At 27.5% G+C, this 22176-nt stretch overlaps 1 protein-coding gene across 3 annotated transcripts; it reads left to right on the top strand.

The window, feature by feature from the left end:
• The first annotated feature begins 981 nt into the window (after nucleotides 1-981).
• Nucleotides 982-19783, top strand: LOC113375141 (interferon-inducible double-stranded RNA-dependent protein kinase activator A homolog A-like). 3 transcript variants are annotated; one of them, XM_026615091.1, is made up of 2 exons: nucleotides 982-1034; nucleotides 18883-19783. In XM_026615091.1, the coding sequence occupies exon 2, from the start codon at nucleotides 18895-18897 to the stop codon at nucleotides 19762-19764; it is 870 nt and encodes a 289-aa protein (XP_026470876.1). In that variant the 5' UTR covers nucleotides 982-1034; nucleotides 18883-18894; the 3' UTR covers nucleotides 19765-19783. The 3 variants fall into 3 exon arrangements, with proteins under 3 accessions (XP_026470876.1, XP_026470875.1, XP_026470877.1); XM_026615090.1 differs by lacking the exon at nucleotides 982-1034 and adding an exon at nucleotides 11621-11707; XM_026615092.1 differs by lacking the exon at nucleotides 982-1034 and adding an exon at nucleotides 16590-16605.
• The last annotated feature ends 2393 nt before the right edge of the window (nucleotides 19784-22176 follow it).

The raw sequence follows: 22176 nt of genomic DNA, 5'->3' as shown, positions 1-22176 counted from the left end.
ATATATTTGATATATAAACAAAAAATCATCAATCGATTTATTATAAAATTAAAACTCAAATCATTCAACACGGAATAAAACCATATTAAATTATTATAAATACGATGTAATTTATGTAATTAAAGTAAAATAAATATTACTAGTTACAAAATCAAAGTATTTTACAATCGGTCCTTCGAAAAGCAAAATTCAATTCAACCTAAAAAACAATTATATTGTGAGAATCAAATCAATTATAACGTAACACACACACACATATATATATATATATATATATATATACATATATAAAAAAACAACTATCTGACTGTGTTCAGTAAAAATCCGAGCTAATTCACCATTCTGAAGGGTGTTTCTTTTGCTGTATTTCAAAAATTTGTAACCTAATTTTTTACCACATTTTTCTCCCGATAGCAACGTTGTAAAAATCAAAGTGTGTGTCTGGATATACATCTTTTTCCCTCTACTTTCAAATATTGTTCTTGAAAAATTCTTATCACTGGTTTTAGAGATATCGGTGGTGGATCTTTTGACCCGCGGATCTTTAAGTCCCGCATTAACTTATACACGCCCACACATACATTTATATATATATATATATATATATATATATAAAAATCTAAACACATCACACACTTAAAAAAATATTAAAAGTTATAACGATTCGAAAATATGCGTTTGCCTTATCATCAGAGTAAATATGGAAAATTATATATGATCATAAATTGCTCAAACATTGTCAAGACATAATAAACACCCGCAAGCTAAAGAGTAACTTTATCCTCAGGTAAGAGAATGAATTGTTAAACTATTTGAAATTGTTATGTTTGAAATTCGCGCTACCATCAGCGCTCTCATCACGTTGTCTATGGTACTGGAGTCAATCTCCGAACGTTCGCTTCGTTCTCTATGGCGCATACGTGGAGTAAATTGAACCTACGCTCATTTAACAAGAAATGATTCAACCTTGAATAGTTATGTTTACACGTGTGCTTTATCATAAATGCTGATTTAGTGGGTAAACATTTCCTACGGTAAGCATAATATAGTAAATATATGCATTTGGTAAATTGAAAATTTATAGATTGAGGTTATTTACAATGTTATGGTCTTAATACATTGTTTTAAAACGGGATTTATAAAAATTACATGTTAAAACAAAATTACTGAATTGATTATTGTAGAGATTTATGCTTATAGAGTGGCGCCTCTACATATATGTATATATACATATACATACATATATATATATATATATATATATATATATATATACACCCATAGAGAGATACATACCAACACTCTATATATGTATTATATATGTATATACATGAGCGCTCTCTTCTCCAATCATAGTGGTCAACTGTTACTTCGTTCAACAACCTTCTCATACATAAGGCTAACAAGTAAGACAACTTTTTCTGTCGCAAAAAATGTTGCAATTTTTTACAATTACAATAATCAATGAATGGGTGATAAAAGAACCATCTATTGGATTTTCTACGGTCACATTATAGTTTTTCAGCAATCGGAAATTGAAAAAAAAGTTCAACGGTAGAAGATTAAAATCGCGATTAAACATAGTAAAAAGTACAAGGTGGTCCATTTAGTGGTCCTAGTGATCTAGTGATCTTACGGTTTAGATATTTCTGTAAAGAAAACATATAAAGTATTATACATCGTTAGAAAGGTCTCAAAATTCTTAGTTTTTTCCCATATATCGCAACTTCGAATTCCGCACAGTGTGGCCTACAGGCAAGTTGTAATCGATAAATTCTAATATAGTATACATGCTGACAGAATGTTCGAGAACGATGAAGCCTATGGTACATGTGATAAATTAACAAAATGATTAAAAAAATGGCACAGCCGTACCCAGTTTCTCCTATAATCAAGAAGATTTTAGCAAAGTGCTCTAATTAATTTACTAATGGATTAGTGGAAATTTTGATTGTGTTTTTATTATATAAAAATAAAATTTGGTGTAACAATGTTGACGAATGTAGAGAATTCAAATTTCACAGACAACTATCATTTTATTAATTTTCCGTTGGATAATTAACTTCCCGCAGGGTAAATTATAGTAATCGTCCAAAAATCGAAATTGAAAATTTTTTCATTTCTTCACGTTTTGAAGGTTTCTGAACATTTTGGCATACTTCAGAAAAAATGAATGTGTGTATGTATGGATATAATTTTTAGTCCACGTTTTCGAGCGCACGGTTCAACCGATTTGAATGGCTCAAAGAGCATTCGATTCTTATTGATGGGGAGATGTGCTGATTAGTTTTTGTCAAAGGCAGGTCTAGCCGTTACGAAAATATAGAGCAAAGAGTGCACAAAATAGAAATCGAGTTTATGAGAGAACGAAGTATCCGATTTGAATGGTTAAAGAAACATTCAATTCGTAATTACGGGGTAAAATGGTGATTAGTATTTGCAAAAGCCGGTCTAGCCGTTTCGGAGATACCAAGCTAAATGTGCAAAAAATGGCAGTTTTTGAGAGAACCTAGCATCCGATTTGAATGATTCAAACAACTTTCTGCTTGTATTGACAAAACTAATTGCTTTACGGCAATTTTTTTTTTTAATTTGGAAAAAAAAAATTTAATATCGAAAATAATTCGAATTTTAATTTTTTTCTAGCTAATCACATTTATATATTTTAAATAAATAATTCGAACTTTGCAACTCAGTTTATATAGATCTTATAAAAATTGGACTATGTCCTTCATTTTAAATTTGATTGATTAAGTTCTGTTTATTTACTTTTCTGTAAACATATATAAGTGAGTGTATCTATAATAATCTATTTGAAAACATTTAATATTCCTCGAATATTTCATTACGATACGGGAAGTTCTAGCAATTTGCTTTAAAGTACGATGCCATATTTTACTTATTTTATTTTATATTATCAATTGTACATAATCAAAAAATGTTTTCACAATTTTTATTATCATGCAATTATGTTCATTCCTTCTCAATGAATGTTCGCAAAACAAACTGAAGAAAAGAAAACTAAGGAAATACAACAAATGTAATTTTTGCCTTTGTTTATTGGCTAATGTATTTCATATACAATAAAATGTAAAAAAATCCAGATTATTTTAAAATTTTATTCTATTCTATTCTATTCTAATACGAAACTTTTAAATTATAATAGCTTGAAAAAATTTTCAAAAAAAATTAAAGTGTTTTTAGATGTAATTTAGCGAACAAATGAATGAATAAAACTCATTCATTTGTCGCTGAGTTATACCTAAAATATTTTTTTTTAATTTTCAAAATTTTTTCCATGCTCTTTCCATACGAAGTTTGATTGAATTGCGCTCTATCTAAACGTTAATATAAAGAGCTAAAACTTTCACAGAATTGTTTATCAATTTGGAACCATTTGAGCCCCTGGGAGCAAGGAAATTCGAAAAACACCATTTTAAGGACCACCAATATATATATATATATATATATATATATATATATATATATATATATATATATATATATATATATATAAAATATATATATGAGTGTGTGTATGAATGCGTATATATATAGAATAAATATGCAGCAGTAAAAAGTATGTAGGTATTTATTTTCCAAGCTTCATCTCTCAGCTTCCACTCGAGAAGTATATTTGATGATATTTTATTTTATTTGATCAATTCTGTTCATATGTAATATTCTGTACGAGGTTAGTGGCTGGAAGAACGGGTCAATATCAGTGTCGTTGCTTTGCTAAACTTCATAAATATTAATGAACACAAGCGATATAGTTCGAACGACTTGTTCCAGCTTCGCGTATTATTTGATTTCCTTTAGATATGGTTCAATATATACTGCAACATCATAACCTATCCGGGTTTATGTCATGTTTTTCAATGTATTCCCTTAAGTGAAATGTGGACAATGGATCACGGCAATATATATATATATATTAGGGTGGTCCTTAAAATGGTCATTTTTGAATTTCCTTGCTCCCAGGGGCTCAAATGGTTCCAAATAGATAAAAAACAATTCTCTGAAAGTTTTAGCTCTTAATATTGACGTTTAGATAGAGCGCAATTCAATCAAACTTCGTATGGAAAGAGTATGGAAAACATTTTAAAAATTAAAAAAAAATGTTTTAGGTATAACTTAGCTACAAATGAATGAGTTTTATTCATTAATTTGTTCGCTAAATTACATCTAAAAAACATTTTTAAAATTTTTGAAAATTTTTCCATGTTATTTCCATACAAAACTTTGATTGAATTGCGCTCTATCTAAACGTTAATATTAAGAGCTAAAACTTTCAGAGAATTGTTTTTTATCAATTTGGAACCATTTGAGCCCCTGGGAGCAAGAAAATTCGAAAATGACCATTTTAAGGACCACCCTAATATATATATATATATATATATATATATATATATATATATATATATATATATATATATATATATATATATATATATATAGGTATATATATATAGTAATAATATGAGGTATGAGACAGGTCCATGGTATAAGACCTCCACAAAATCTATGATTTTCCTCTCCTCCCTTGTGTATTATTTTCATTACCATTTTATTACTATAATGACCACTAATCACTTTATTCCTGTTTTTATAAATTTTTATTTCCAAACATCTGCTTCCATGCTTCCTAGTCCTGTGCTTCTGCTTTCAGTTCTCTGTATTTCCTCTTCTCGCGTAAGTCGTCAATCGTCTGCATTCTTCTTCTTCCCAATTCTGTCGGTTCTTATATTTTGCCTTCAACCACGTCGTGTAGGAGGTACTCTTTTTGCAGTATAGGTCGGACCCAGTTTCCTTTTCGATTCGGGATTGTGCACACTAAAGTCCTTTCTTTGTCCACTCTTCTTAGGATTTCTTTATCTTCTCCGTTCGCCTCCAGCACCACATTTCAAAATTATCTAGCTAGTTTTTGTCACAAGTCGATTAACAAAAGTCTTATAATCAAAAATAGGATCGATGACCTTTTTCTACTTAATACGTAGTAACTTCTTAGAAATTTCGATGAACGAATCACAGATTTGTACTTCTGCAAATGAAATAATTTTGTTCATAAATGTGATGTCCTAAGAAGCATAAAGCCACTCAGCTTAAAAATATCATATAAAGCCTTGCTATAACTAAAAAAAGGTGTTGTGTAAATTTCGAAAAAGAGTGAAACTGATCGGCTCTCCAACAATATGCATGACAACAATATATGATGTGTGTTTTTAGCTAAACTATTGATATTGCGGCCAACATAAAAAAAATCATCCATATCATCCAAGGCTGAATCTGGTATCAATACATAACCCGTTTTACCCTTTCACCCTAATGTCTCATATATTATCTCTTTATAAATTCGACGTCCTCTTTATAAATTATCTGAATAATTAAATAATTCCATGCCATAAGCCATTGATCAATCTTCGTGCTCGCTAAACTTTTCAAACAAATCACAGTCTCAAACATCCATTCATTACTCAGTTTAGATGTAATTTCCTTATTCACCAATGTACTTTTAATGCCAAATGGAATGAAATTTTTATGCACTCTGCAATCACCTTATATTGTATCAAAAAACACTTATTTTTTATTTCATGTACTTTCCTGAATTCAATAGCAAATTGCAAACTAAATATTTCTATGGAATGGGTGTCCTAAGCGCCCATCTTTCACCGAAATATCTTTATAACGAATTGAAACCCCTAACTAACTACAACAAATACTTCTTTCCATAAGAAGTAACATTCATCCACAAAAGCTTAATAGAAGAAATGCAATTTAATAAAAATTAGGTTTGTTCAATAAGTGCTACTGTAAATTGACTTATTTTATTTTACAAAATAATGATCGCAAAGAACGTAAAAATATAATTTCAGCGGGTTATGATTTTTTAATGATTGTCAAATTTTTTACTTCACTATTTACTTCACTAGTTAGTTTCACGTTAGAACCTGATCAGAACCTAGTTAGCATCAATTTAGAATCTACTCAAAAGTTAAAAATTATAGGCAACTAAATAAGTGTATATTAAACTTGAATTGTTTCTAGGAATTGGGGAAAAGTAAAAAATATATATTTATGATATAAAAATATTTATTATAGTTGTATGTAATTTTTTATTGTGTGAGATAGATTTGCCATTGGTGAGAACCACCCAAAAAAATTGTTACGGGGCCCGCTACGTCCCTGCTTTTTATTAATACTCTCACTTTAACTGTATTAATAAGTGTACATTAAACTTGAATTGTTTCTAGGAATTGTGGAAAAGTAAAAAATATATATTTATGATATAAAAATATTTATTCTAATTGTATGCAATTTTCTATTGTGTGAGATAGATTTGCCATTGGTGAGAACCCCCTGCTACGCTACGTCCCTGCTAGATCTTTTGTCCGACCGTTTCGAAATAAATACTTTCAAAAGACTGTTTAGAAAAGGTTGTTTTATGTAGATTAACAATAAAAGAAATCCCTTCGTAATGATTACAAAATATGCCTCAAGTAAATAAAGTTTAGAAAGTTTGTTGAAAATTGAAAGAAAGTATTCCAATTTTATTTCTTTTTAATATATCCCAATCCTTTTACATATTCATGATAGCATTACATCTTTATTCAGGGAAGTGATTGTGACAGATTCCTTAATGTATGCCATATCTCATTATCCAAACTGTGTGTATAGTATTATTCAGGAATAAATTTTTATTGAATGATAATCCGAACACTCGTAGCAACTCATTGTTAAAAGTGTACAATACAGAGTTATACATCGAAACGTGCTAAAAGTTCGCAACGCATAAATATAATTTGCATTTATTCCGGATTCTGGAATACGACAAAAATGTATTTATTTTACATACAACTTTATAATATGAATGTAAAACAAATATAAATGCATCAAAACGGTTTTGTATTATTCAAACATACAAACTACGTCAACAATTCAAAAGAAATAATGGGTTTCCATCGCAACTAGTGATTTGAAACTATATCAATTTGCAAGTACATTATTTATATATATTATTAATAAATTGAACAAAGAAGTTTTAGGTAATGATAAATGAAATATATTTTCTAACTAACTGTAAGTGGCATTTTGCAAAGGTAATTTGCCTAAACTTCCCGATAGGTGTAAATAATCAACTTAAGCAATAAGGAAAAAAATCAACTATTTTGGTAAAATGCTTAACTCTTTATTTCGAAAATAAAATTCATCGTTTTCATAAAAAATAAACAATATAATTTCAACTGATATCCTTCGAATGGATTTCAAAATTTCAAGATGGATTTTTTGTGAAAGCGTTGAAAAAGTTCTAAAGAAACTCATTGGAAGAACATCTTGCAAAACTAAATCAACGCTAGACCATATCTAGTTTCATCAAATGATTCAAAAATTGACTCATATATACGTCTTTTTAACAAAAAAAGTATAACAAAAAAAAATATATACGTTTTTCAAATTTGGTATCAACGATTCAGAATCACCTGAGACGTCGAGAAAACATAACATTAGATAATCGGATTTTCTGGCAAAATCATAAACTTTTTCTTCAAAAATTTAATAATTCAAAGTAATAATATAATTCGAAAGCCAATTAATTTAACCGCCACCTTATCATTGGCAATTGAAATTCTATTTATTGATTTGATGTTTACTTAAATAGTTATTGATTTAATACAAGGAACCTATTTCGAAACATTTTGCCGGTTGTTTCGTACAAAACTTTATTTACTAAAATAAAAGTTAGTTTCAATATATCAGTTAGAAGACGAGCATTAATAATTCGAGGCATTTTTGATAAATAGCGCCACTTATTCTCCCCTAAAACCGTTGGAGCAATATTGAAAGACTTGGCGAAACATACCCATCTTATTACAGACTCAGAATAGTTTAGCTGGATATAATATGCTATAAGCTATAAAATGTACTGAAACAAATTTAAAGCTTTGTAGAATAATGTTGACTTGAGAAAATTCAATGGCACTAGAAATCTCTAATATGAAAAAATTCTAATATTTTTTTAAATGGGAGTTAAATTTAGTAAACACAATGTAAAAAAAAACAAAAATTTACCATAACGAAGAGTTCTCATAGCAATTAGTATACAGTGTCCCAGAACTCAACGTTAATTTGAAACGTTGTTAAACTATTGTAATATTCTCAAAAAAATTAGAAAACTTTTTGTATGTAGTTTGAAAACTAAGCTTTTAAATGTAATCTAAAGTTTTAGTGAGATCATGTTCTTTTTAGATTGTGATTTCTTTACTCAAATTATTTTATAGTTTTATTTTTATTGCTTGATAGTTTTATTTCACAAAACTTTACAACCCATTTCAGTAAATATTTTTAAAGGCGGTCTTTTCAAAGTCGACAAATTTTGAATGTTTCAAATTGATGGTTTAACAAATTGTCTTAATTCTAAAAAACTTGTCAGCAGTAATTGTCATTATTTTTGACTGTGCTTTTAGAAATGTTATTTACGATAACGGATCCAAAGTTTAATAAACAAAATTACTGGAAATTAATCAAAATAAACGAGAAATGGTCACAGTTTTACTCAAGATTTTCAAACTACGTTTTTTTGAAAAAGTAAACGATTTTTTTTTAATTTTTGCCATGACAGTTACAATCAAAACTATTACACCTTTTCAGCTTGACTTTGAATTGTGAGACGACCTGTGTATTTGAACATTTGTTACTTTTTCGTCTATTTTTGCTTACTCATAATTATGGTATATTTACACACAAAGCTTATGTATTTACAGCATCAAAAGGTATAAAATATTTTAAAACCACAATTTTTATATTTTAAAATACTGCTAATATGATTATAATAATAAATTTTGAAATACTATTACTTTATACTACGATCTTTATATTTTCAAACAACACAAGTATATTGTGAAAACGAACTAACGATAAGTTTATAGAAGAATATCGTGCAAAGGTGTTACCATTTTCATGATGGAACCTTTTAATATCAACAATCTATTTTTATTCACATGCTGCTGAAATTCGCCCGAGGAGAAAATATTCAGCGAGAAAAATTAAAAATAGATTTTTCGCACAATTTCCGGAAAATTCTTAGTTTTTCCCTAAATAAACGTGTAAGATTAAATCAAGCAATAAATGTTATATGAATAACAATATTATGCGTAGTATTTAGTAATAATCAATTAATTTGCAATAGAAGGTTTCAGAATGAAAACAAGGGGTACCAAAATGTAGCAAAATTTTATACTTGAAATATATTGTGAATTTTAATTAATTTTGTTATATCTATTGTTCTTGCAATATCCTATTAAAGAAGTACAAGAACTAACTTGTACTTTACGCTCCGTGAAATATTATTCTGAAGTCTTGTTATTACACTCCTGTAAAGTTTTGCTATAAATTTCAAACTATTCAAATTGTTTATAAATCTGAATGTGTGAAATAAACTAGCAGATTAGTAATATTCTAGTTAATAATTGTACCGATGAACTATTCGAATTATATCTGATATTTTATATACTGATTAGACCAGGTGACAAATTTTGGAAAAACAGTAAAAAAAACATTTTTACAAAAATGAATTAGCTAGAAGTTTTACTGAACATAGTCAGATAGTCGTTTGTTTGATGTGTTATTTGTTGTGTAGTTTGGATTTCACAATATAATTGCTTAAAGCTTAAAAAAGTAATTTGTTTATCTTTTAAGGTTCTTGGCAGATTTCCTGCGGATAACAAATAATATGTAAAAAATACTTTGTTATTTCATTTTAAGTAGTGGGGCTTTGTTTGTTTTATGAATGTTTAATAAACTAAATATCATTTATATGCGTGCGAGAAAATTATGTGATTTTCGGATCGAAATTCCCAAAAATGAGTGCGTTGTATGCAGAAGTTCACGTACTCATTAGGAACAGTTCATCGATCCTATTATTACTTTTGTTACTCGATATGATTCAATACAATGTAACGACAATTCTTAGGATGGATACATTGTTAAGAAACAGAATAGGATATTTTACTTTAATAATTATTAATATTAACTTATATAGCGTTGGGTCAAAACCTTCCAATGAACTAGCTTATAAATATATACACTTATAAATATATATATATATATATATATATATATATATATATATATATATATGTTTCGACCCAATGGTTTAACTATAACTAATATATTACTAATTATAATATACGCTACGCATATATCCGATTCTCAGTTTCTCAACATTGTATTCATCCCAAGAATTGTATTAACATTGTATTAATTCATAGCGAGTAATAAAAGTATTATAATCAAAAATAGGATCGATGAACTTTTTCCCAATGCGTACGTGATCCTCTGCACACGACGCAGTAATTCCTATGATTTTTGATCGGGGAATCACATAATTTGCACTCACACATATAAATAAAATTTAGTTCATCATATCCTAAAAGGAGTAAAGCCCCTCTTCTAAATAAAAGGTTATATAAAGCCTAAATGTAACTTAATGTTGGCAGTTGTGTAATTTTCGTATAGACGATAGAATCTAAGAGTATTAATGAACGGGAAAATAAATGTTACATGTATAATATTGTGTTTAATTTGAATTTATTATGATATTACTATACATCTAACGAAATTGGTTGATGAAGAAAAGAGCTAATCGGCGCCCAACAATATATAATATATATACTAGCATGCCTAGCCACGCTTTGCTGTGGCTTTTATTAAAATCCACCGACTATATTTTATTTATTCTTTTTTATGTTGATATCTTTAGGAATACTGCAGTTGATTAAATAACAATGTGTATCAGCATTAAACTTGATTCTTTTGCAAATATTTAATGTTTGGCACTAACATATTTCTCATTATTTCATTCTTCTGCCTACAATTCTTTTTAAAATAAATATTATTATTTTTGCCATAAATGTTTATTTATAGTATATTTTTTATGATGTTATTTGTACATACCTATGGTATTCAATTAATTTAACTTCGATTAATTAATATTTCATTTTGTTCTATAATTTTAGACAGTAATAATATACATTTTTCTAAAATATTGGTAAATAAATATATATATATATATATATATATATATGTATATATATATATGTATATATATATATATGTATATATATATATATATATATATATATAATAATACATATGTTGATAATTTTGTCCACGTTGAAACATATTTGAGGTTTTGAGATTTTGAGACAAATTGCGGCCCATTCGTCGCATTCAAAAAGGTCAATATAGAAGAAAATCTTCATCATACGTTTCTTTTACTAAAATACATTAATACAATAAATAACAATAACTTGAAAATAAAGCCTTCCTTTTATTTATAAATGCAATATAAACTAAACCATATGACACCATGACATCATATAACTCGTGTCCAATTTCTCGGTACTAGTATTGTAAACAGATAAACATTGTCAGATAAAAAACTAACGCTGAAATGAATCAACTGAAATATAACCGTCTCTTTTGTTTCTGTACTTTCGAATTACATTCTATAAGAAGCATTTCGGGAAATCCCCCGCTTGCGTTTCAAAAATAGCGCCATACACATACAGTTTGCTGTGCAATGAAATTTATGATTCGTCTTACATCAGTCGGTTGTACGAGTCAATGTAAAATGCAGAGATTTGTGTTGTTGTGTGAATTTGTTTGAGTGATCATAGACGTATTTTATGTTAAACTGAATTAAAAGGTATGACACTACTTTCTCTATATATTTCAATTGCCAAAAATCCCTCCTGTTTCTACTCATCACTCCTACTAAACTCTATAATCTACTCCCACACTGGTTTTGCTATACTACACCTTATAATATAATATGTTAATCTACTTAATGTTGCATTATATGTACTACATTATGTAGGAATATGTTGTTGTAGTTAATTGTTGTAATGTAATTACCTTTTGTAAAACAACTAAATTATTTTTGTAAAAATGTAATGTATTTCGAATATTCGTATAAAAATGTTGAATCGAGTTGTTATTGTAAATAAATTAACATTTTGGAACTTAAGCTTTATTTTTTTATTTTCTGGTAAGAAATAGCATTAATAAAATGGCTTATTATACATTAATACGACCCTTACATTCACTATGGCATTTCCATTAAGCAACTGTTTCATGGAAAGTGTTTTTTATTATTCTAATATATTTTTTAGTAGAATTATGTATGTTTTTATTTGATTTTTTTATTATTTTTTTGTTTATTTTTATTTTTCTTACATATATACATAAATACTTAAACTACAGTTTTGTGGGTTTGTGGATATAATTAATATTATATACTGGTCGATCACCTTCTAAATATTAATGTTTTTTATTTATATTCGACAATTTATAATAGAACCAAAACTAATTGCTTTTTCATTTGCAAGTCTTTTATAATGACAAGACCATGATAATATGATTTCTAAAATGATTCTATTCATTTTGCATCAATTTAAACACAAAATTAAAGTGAAGAAAAATTTCTTGAAAACAAAAAAATTAATTAAAATTTAATTCAAATATAAATGGACATATCATATTGCCCGAAATATTAAATTATTTATCACAATTTTTTTTAATATTTAAAGCAATTGCTATGCCACTAATGATAACACAGATAATTGTTGATATGAAATACCACAGTTAAATAATGAAATTGAATTAACTATTGGAAGCTGAACATACTCTGTTTATAAGGTAATAAGTATGTAGTTATTTGTTTACGTGCAAAAAGTAGAGTCTGTCTGGAATACACATTTTCTTCTTTATACATCTGACAGATATTACAGATAAAACTGTTTGAAAAAATTTAGAAGATATATATTTACAAAAGTTAAATCATTGATTTATGTAATAATCATCATAGTCTATATATTTATGAATAATAAATTAAATACTTGCAAGTACCAAACACAGTTACAATATATGTTCCTACTCAAACTCATATTTGCAAAAGTCGAAAATGTTCATAAGAAGCACGAAATTGCATTAAAATAATAGTGATTTTTAACTTCCCGTAGGGCAAGTTATAGTAATCGCAAAAAAATCGAAAATGAAAATTTTTATATATCTTTACGTTTCAAAGGTTTCTGAACATTTTGGCATACCTTAGAAAAAATGGATGTATGTGTGTGTGTGTGTGTGTATGTGTGTATGTATGTATGTATGTATGTATGTATGTATGTATGTATGTATGTATGTATGTACGTGTGTGTATGTATGTGCGGATACAAATTTTCGTCGACGATTTCGGGAACACGGATCAACCGATTTGAATAATTAAAAAAACATTCGATTCGTATTGATAAGGAGACGTGCTGATTAGTTTTTGGCAAGGGCAGGTCTAGCCGTTCCGAAGATACGGGGCAAAAAGTGCCAAAAACGCTAACTCAGTTTTTAAGAGAACGGAGCGTCCGATTTGAATAATTCGAAAAACATTTTACTTGTATTGACAAGATGAAGAATCGATAAAATTTTCATGAAGGTAGGTCTAGCGGTTTCGGAAATATGGAGGAAAAAGTAAAAAAATGAGCCATTTGGCGGTCAAAAATGATCATTGGACATATGCACATCAAATTATCAGATATTTTATAGAGATTTTAACAATAAGTATACATTTTGTTAACATTCCTATGGGTTCCGTACGAATGCTTATGCGTTAGACAGCGACGCGGCGCTTACGCGCTTTGTATTTTGTCCCTACGCAGATAAAGCAGTACGATTGCTTTGAAAAAAAGTTCAGATCTTCCACAATATGTCAAAATAAAGAGAAAAAAATTTTTTTTCAAAAAAAAAAAAATTTAATTTTTTTTTTTTTTAATTTTTTTTTTTATTAAAAAGTTATTTTTTGTCCAATTTATAGTTTCTCAAAAATCTTATTTTTTCAAAGTAATTTTTTTTCAAAAATGTTAATCGTTTTTAAAAAAATAATAATTTTTGGTACGGGAAGTTCCAGCAATTTGCCTTAAGGCACGATGCCTTAATTGCCTTAAGACAGAATTCCACTTACAGCTAGTTTTTAAAATTAATAACACAGTTGAAATCATTTCTGTGCAAGCAAAGTACCCACAGTTTTTAATGTAAGGTTTAAAAATCTATTTTTATTTTGTCTAGAGTGAAAAATACAACTTGTAACGATTAATATGAAAATAAAACAACTCAAATTTATATAGTCGGACTTTTAATATTAGTCATCTTATTATATTATATAGGGATGAAATAATGACCACAGAATAGTTGCTTTTTGTGTCAGTAACCGTATTTGTTCCACCTTTAATTCATGGCAGGTATGAAAATATTTTCTATTTTTTTATTTTATGATTACTTCGTCTACCTGTCTCGATCAATTTCTATTATTATATATTTAATTATTTGGTAGTTGAACTGAAGGAATTCTTTGAATTCTTCTGATATTAAAAGAATGGAATGATCACGTAATCTAGAGTAAGAAATAATTTTTTTTATTCTCAATTTTTTTTTGCTGATGAAATTATTTTTTTCTTTTATTATGGGTGTTCGAAATATTAGAAATATTAGGAAATTAGACAGTTTTAAAAAAGGTTAAAGAAGAAACGTATTATTGTTTTGATGGGTAACAAATAGTTATCCCATAATATCGAAAAAATAATACTTTTTGTCTCACATAAACTCCAAAAAAAGACATAAATAATAAATTTAAATTGCAAAATTTGTTCTTCGCCTGAAAAGAGGTCAATAAAAATACACGTTTTATTGATAAAATACTTCTTAGTGAAAAAGTGTTAATGTATAATCAATCATACAGGTAATTTCTTTTGTTTTTTCTTAACCTTTTTTAAAACTTTCTTATTTTCTAAAATTTATTATTTTTTCTGATTATTGTGTCACATTTTTTATAACGTTATCTCTTCCACAATTTTATTCATTTTATAAAAATCCATCATTATCTACTTTTCCTAAATATATTGTTTGTTTAAATCTTATCAAGATCATGTTCTTGACAGATGTCCTGAAGATGGAACGTGTCTAGTTCCGCAACGTCGACAGTAAATAAATGAAGGAATGTGTTTTTTAAAAAACTTTTTTTGTTTTTATTAATTTTTAACTTCCCGTAGGGCGAGTTATAGTAATCGCAAAAAAATCGAAAATGAAATTTTTTGCATTTCTCGACGTTTCAAAGGTTTCTGAATATTTTGGCATACCTTAGAAAAAATGGATGTATGTGTGTGTGTGTGTGTGTGTGCGTGTGTGTGTGTGTGTGTGTGTGTGCGTGTGTGTATGTATGTGCGGATACAAATTTTCGCCGACGATTTCGGGAACACCGATCAATCGATTTGAATAATTCAAAAAACATTCGATTCGTATTGATAAGGAGACGTGCTGATTAGTTTTTGGCGAAGTCAGGTCTAGCCGTTCTGAAGATACGGGGCAAAAAGTGCCGAAAACGGTAACTCAGTTTTTAAGAGAACGAAGCGTCCGATTTTAATAATTCAATAAACATTTTACTTGCATTGACAAGGTGAAGAACCGATCAAATTTTCATAAAGGCAGGTCTAGCGGTTTCGGAGATCTAATGAAAAAAGTAAAAAAAATGCCATTTGGCGGTCAAAAATGATCATTAGACATATGCACGTCAAATTATCAGATATTTTATAGAAATTTTAACAATAAGTATAATTTTGGTTTACATTCCTATGGGTTCCGTACCAATGTTTACGCGTTAGACGTCGACGTGGCGCTTACGCGGATTGATATTTCGTCTTTATGCAGTTTGAAAAAAAGTTTAGATCTTTCAAAATATGTCAAAATAAAGAAAACATTTTTTTTTCAAAAAAAAATATTAAAAAAACAAAATTAAAATTTTTTTTTTCAAAAAAAAGTAATTTTTTGTCTAATTGTTTGTCAAAAATCTTATTATTTTGAAGTTAATTTTTTTCAAAAATGTTAATCGTTTTTAAAAAAATAATAATTTTTGGTACGGGAAGTTCCAGCAATTTGCCTTAAGGCACGATGGCTTAATTGCCTTAAGACAGAATTCCACTTACAGCTAGTTTGATTTTTTGATCGAAGCTATATATATCTATATATTATGTATCTGGAAAATTAATCTTTAATGAAAGATCAAAATACTTGTTCGAACAAGTTATGCATAAGAATTATAACGCTCAGTGCGTACATGGTAATTAATTAAGAAATTGAATATCATAATAATTAAAAAAAAATTACTACTACTACTAAAACTAAAATGTGGCTTTATAAAGAAACTTTAGAAATACGTTATTACCTATTACATTTATTTACTAATTTTTTAATTAATCACCATAGTATATGCGGCATCATAGATATGAAGTAAATAAATGAACAAAAACATTTGTATGTATATTCAATAATCGCAATATATTTCTATGTGCGAATAATATTATGAACCATTGTCATATCTTATCGGAGTTCGTGAATATCAGAAACTATATAAGTAGGTATATGTATTTAATTGAAGATAAGTGTTCATGCTTCTTGTATGTATAATATCATCTGCGAATATTCGAACTGCATTTGAGTATGATGATTCAAGTCAAACACAAATATCGTAAATTGTAGAGATACAAGTTTGGCTCAACGTGCTCTGTGAGTTTGCTTATAATATGAGTTTATATGATATATATATATATATATATATATATATATATATATATATATATAAATGTATGTGTGTATGTATGTATAAGTTTGATTGATGATGCTGGGCTTGTTGTTAACTTGTGTTTGTGCTCCGAACAGGAAACAAAAATGTTTGTTTGAATATAAGTATTTATGTATATTTAGTTTATATATATTTTTAAAAACTATTATATATTTATTATAATATTTTATGTTCATCACATTTTCATTAAAATAAGTTTGTAATTTTATCTTGTAAGTTGGTACCATTTATATAAAACTTTCATAAATCGACCCTTATCCGACAATAAGGATCGAATCAGGTAAAAACTGATTATTATTGAGCGGAGGTTAGTCATGTTTGAACCGCCAAAAAGTACAGATTAAAATATTAACACTCAATCATGTAAGTTATAATTCAAAATATAATTAATAAATTTTAAAAAGTGTTTGTTTTTACATGTCAAGAAGAGAACCCATAATTAATATCACCTTAATATATATATATATATATATATATATATATATATATATATATATATATATATATATATATGTGTGTGTGTGTATTGTTTTTTAAATTATATTATGTAATATGTTAGATAAAACAATGATCCAAGATTGTAAACAATATGAAAAAGGGATAACATTATAATTTGATTGTAATAGATACTTCCAGCGATGAATCAATTAAGAGTATAATATAAAATATAAAAATATTACAAAAGTGAAGAAAAAATGTTTCTTGAGAATGAGATCATTAGTTATTTTCACTTTAGTCTGAATCTAATAGGAGTGTAATATAAAATCAAAGAAAAATATTACAAAAGTGAAGAAAAAAATGTTTCTAAATGAGATCATTAGTAATTTTTACTTCAGACTGGTGAACTAGGTTTCTCAGTACCCTTTGGCGGGTTAGTAGGATCCTAGTTGGACTTTGCAATTATTTGTCCACGAAGTTCATAAGTGTTGTAAATCCGAGCATTTCTGTCACGTTTATCCAATTTTCCGATTTGTCAAAAATCTTTGATAATTGAACCCCGTGTCCTCGTCGAAGGAGCAAACTGTTGTCATCAGAACAAATCCTTACCGTTTGCCTTAATTCAGAAAACACTACTAAATTTTTGTTTTCAAATAATATTGTCCAAACTTCCAGTAAAATTAAAAATGAAAATATTTGCATATGACTACGTTTCAAAGTTTCCCAAATTTAATTGCCACTTATTAGACACCGCTTTGAGTCGATAGATGGCACTCAGGAAAAATTGCCAAAGAGCTGAAGGGGATTCTGTTTATAAGGTGCTTTGACGATTTGATTAATTGTTGGCATGTTTTCATTACTTATATAATGTCCATTTTAAAGACGACAAAAAAAATTAATGATTCCGTAATTATTTTGAGTTTTGTGAAACAATTCCCTATACTTAGTTGAGAGTATATACATGACAAATGCATTTTAAATCAAATATTATATCAGAGGAATACACTAAAGTTATAACTGTCTCAGTTATTGAATTATATCAACAAAGTTATTGTTGTATTTTGTAATTGTCGGGCGTATTTATGTCATAATATATGCAATTACTCATGTATAATCCACCCAATTGCTTCCAATAACAATTCTGTCATATTCGTTTTTTTTTTAATTATTATTGGCCTCCGCTTTACAGCATTTTTAGCCACCTACATTATTCGTATTATTTTTTTTTCAGCATATTCTATACAACTCTTACATATATATTTCTAATCATATATACTATCTCTTCTTATATCCTAATCTTCCATTCAATTTCTCTTTAAACTGATTTTCATTCTTCTTCTTGTTTCTCAATATGTTCTTCTCATCTTCTATACTAAACTTCTTTTTTTTTCTTCTTACTTCTAATATAATTTTTTTTCTTGTATTCTACAAATTAACAATTTTAATGTAATTTAATATTTTATATTTCAATTCTGGTATTGCTGGAGATTCGAACCGAATTCCTCCAGCGTGTGTGTCGAGAACGCTACTGAGTGAGCCATTCCCACCACGTCATGTTTGTTGATTTCGTATTTTTGTAAACGTGTTTATAATTTTTGTACAATTATCTATTCAATAATTGAATAATTGTTTATTATATTATATATTTATAAAAAGTGATATTTTCGTAAATCATAGTCTCGAAACTTATGTAACCGTATATAATTAAAATACAAATTCATGTTTAATTATTTTGATAGTAATATAATTGTTGTTTATTTTAGTAAACAATCAAAATGGAAAACAAGTCACCAATCTCACTTTTATACGAATTCTGCTCAATCAATCATATTGGAGAGCCTACATTTAACTTAATCATGGACCGTACCTGCGTGTTAGATACTGAATTTATGTTCGAGGTATATATAAATTGGGAAGGATCAAGATTACGAGCTACAGGGAAAGGAAAAAATAAAAAGGAAGCTAAGCATGATGCCGCAAAAGCCATGCTTGAACAGACCTCGAAATTGAACAGTCCTCTGGCTAAAAATGTTATTGTTCCACAAGAAACGTCACCCAAAACAGATCGACACGAAGCAATTAAAGAGCTAATGGATGTATGCCATGATCGCAACCTGCCGGCACCTGAATTTGTTTTGATCGCCGATGAGGGGCTTCCACATTTGAAACAATTTACCATAAAGTGCAAGGTGGCGACATTCGAGAGAGATGCAACTGCTGCTACTAAAAAGGCTGCTAAGCAATTATCGGCTTATAACATGGCCCAGCTATTGCAAACTTTAAAGGAAATAGATGTACCTAAACCAAAACCAGTTAAATTTCCTTCATTAGTATTGAATAAAGTTATGTTTGAATCCCGCAAACCAAATTTATATGATGACTGTTTTGCATCGCTTGATGTGGGAAAGCGCCAAGCGGCTATAAACATTCTGCAGGATAACTCGTTAGGACACGAAGAAAAAATGAAAAAGACCTTAGATTTTTTAAATCTTAAATTTAAAATATTCACACGTCCAACAATTAAGAAATCATTTCTGTATTTTCTGGAAGTATTAGAAACGGAACCAGAACTAATGGTTTTTGAAACTAGTTTGCCATTATTATATGAGAAAACTAATGAATACTTGAACGTATTTTTAATTTAATTTATTTTAAGAGCAGCCTGTTGTCAGGCAACAGTGACTACGATTTTCACTTTATAAATAGCAATATGTTTCTATGTGAAAATAAGCCTCACCCGGCATTGCTAATAAATATAAAAAATTATATATATAATTGTTGTAAAAGTTTTTAGCTTTAAGATATTATTATGTAATGGTTAAATAATTATACAAGATAAATAAAGCTTTAAGTTTTTTATGTAATGGTTATATAATTATAGAGATAAATCAATTGTTGATATATTAATTTGTGTTTTATTTAACTTTGAAATATAAAATTAAAAATCTCTCTCACTAAAATTCTCAATAAAAACAGACTGTTTTCGACGCTGGTAGTATTAAATACAAAGTCAAAACAATCACATGGATTCTGAAATGCTTACAAAACATAATTTTGAATTTCATATTTCATTCGTTTTATGTGCTTTTATTACCTGATTTATTTATTTCTTATTAATTTTGACAATTTGTACTGCAAAACTTTAAGTAAATTTGACATATAAAATAGGTTCGGAATAAATTAACCATTAATTTAATTAACCATTTGTTGGGTAAGTTATTGAAATTGCGATTATAGAAATTGTGTATATGTATAAGTATGTAAAGATAGATTTAAAGAACAATACTTTAATACAATTCACAACTGATTATATTATTTTTAATACAATTGGAATTTTTGTCAATTATCGTGTTAAACAAAAATATCGCAAATATTTAAAAAATATCAAAAGTAATTAATAGTTAATAAAATAGTTAATCGATCATTTTTTTAAATTGAATATAATAAACAATGTTGGTTTAATTGCATGTTAATTTTATTGCTTTATAAGAGATGAGTTCAGAGTGCACGTGTAATGAACAAATTATATCTATCCCTAGACAATAAATTATTCAAGAGATATTCATTGTATACTGACATTGAAATGAAATCTTGAATTTTGTTTGTAATTCAGTCACGTAGTTTTTCTCGTAATTAAGGAAACATTAAACAAAGCAGTCAAAAAGATGTCAAAATCAGAGACATCAAATTATTAAAATAAGGAATATTCATTACTATCGAATTATAAATTAGAATAATTTGACGAATCATCAGTGAAATCTAAAAGTTGATCATATTCTGATATGATTTATATTTTCAATTTTAAATCGATTTCTTGATATCTAAATCATTAGACTTTAACATTTAATTTTATGTTTTTTTAAGTTCTAACTGTTATTAAATTTTTTTTTACTAATAATAAATGATAATTTACTGAACATATAATAGCTAACATAGACGACTTACGCGAGAAGAGAAAATACAGGGAACTGAAAGCCGAAGTACATGATCAAGAAGCATAATAAAAAAATGGGAATAGTGGTAATGAGATGAAGGGCAAAGAAATCATTTGTTGTAGTGGCTCTCACACCATGGACCTGCCTTCGCGCAGACTACCATTTATTATTATAATAGCTCGCTTTTGTTTGTTTTATAAGCGTTATTTATTGTGTAGCTGGGTTTTTTTCACAGTATAATTACTGAAAGTGAAAATGAATCTTTGTGCCCCGCCCTACCCTAACATTTATTGAGAAGTCGATCAAAATTATAGAGTAGAAAGTTTTAGCAACCTTAGTTTTTATATAATTTAATAAATTATTTAACAGTTTTTTTTTTAATTTTCCGTAATAGTTATTGCGATAAAATTAATTTTTTTATATATCTTTACATTTCAAGGGTTTTTGAAAAAAAATGTATGTATGTGTGTGTATGTAAAGTGAAGGGTGAACAAATAATTAGTTTTTAGGTATGACAAAAAAAAATAATTATAAAATTTCAAATTAAAATCATCTTTTAAAAATTATCGAAAACGATTGGGATTTTAATTTAATTTCTATCTGTAATTTTAAAGCTCACTTAAATACTTGAAATAAATAAGTTGAACTTTGCAATTCAGTTTATATAATTTTTAGAAAGATAAGATAAGGTCCTTTGAAGCATGATAAAATATGAGATAATTACTCGGTTTCATTAAATTTTGTTTATTTAATCATCTTGTAAACATATATAAAATAAGTTAATATCTGATTTTTTAACTTACATGTTTTGTAAAAGAATAGTAAATAAAATACGAGTATTACAGTAGATTACAGTATTTATAATAATTATTTGAGAACATCTAAAATAACTGTTATTAATCATATTCAATATTTATTGATTATTGACTTTTCCCCTCGAATGTTTAATTACGGTACGGAAAGTAATTTCGATATTTTAATTATTATTATCATCTTTTCATAAAATTTAAACTAGTGGCGCATGTCATCGTGCCTTGAAGCTAATTGCTGAAACTTTCCGTACCGAAAACTAAAAATTTTCAATTTTTTTGAAAATTTTGAACTATTGTTCAAAGCAATCGC

Source organism: Ctenocephalides felis, unplaced genomic scaffold (genome assembly GCF_003426905.1).
Source record: "Ctenocephalides felis isolate EL2017-DRISC unplaced genomic scaffold, ASM342690v1 CF-g0.4_SCAFFOLD_01886, whole genome shotgun sequence".
NCBI classification, from domain to species: domain Eukaryota; kingdom Metazoa; phylum Arthropoda; class Insecta; order Siphonaptera; family Pulicidae; genus Ctenocephalides; species Ctenocephalides felis.
Note: the sequence above shows the minus strand (reverse complement) of the source record. Positions and strands in the feature narration are given on the sequence as shown.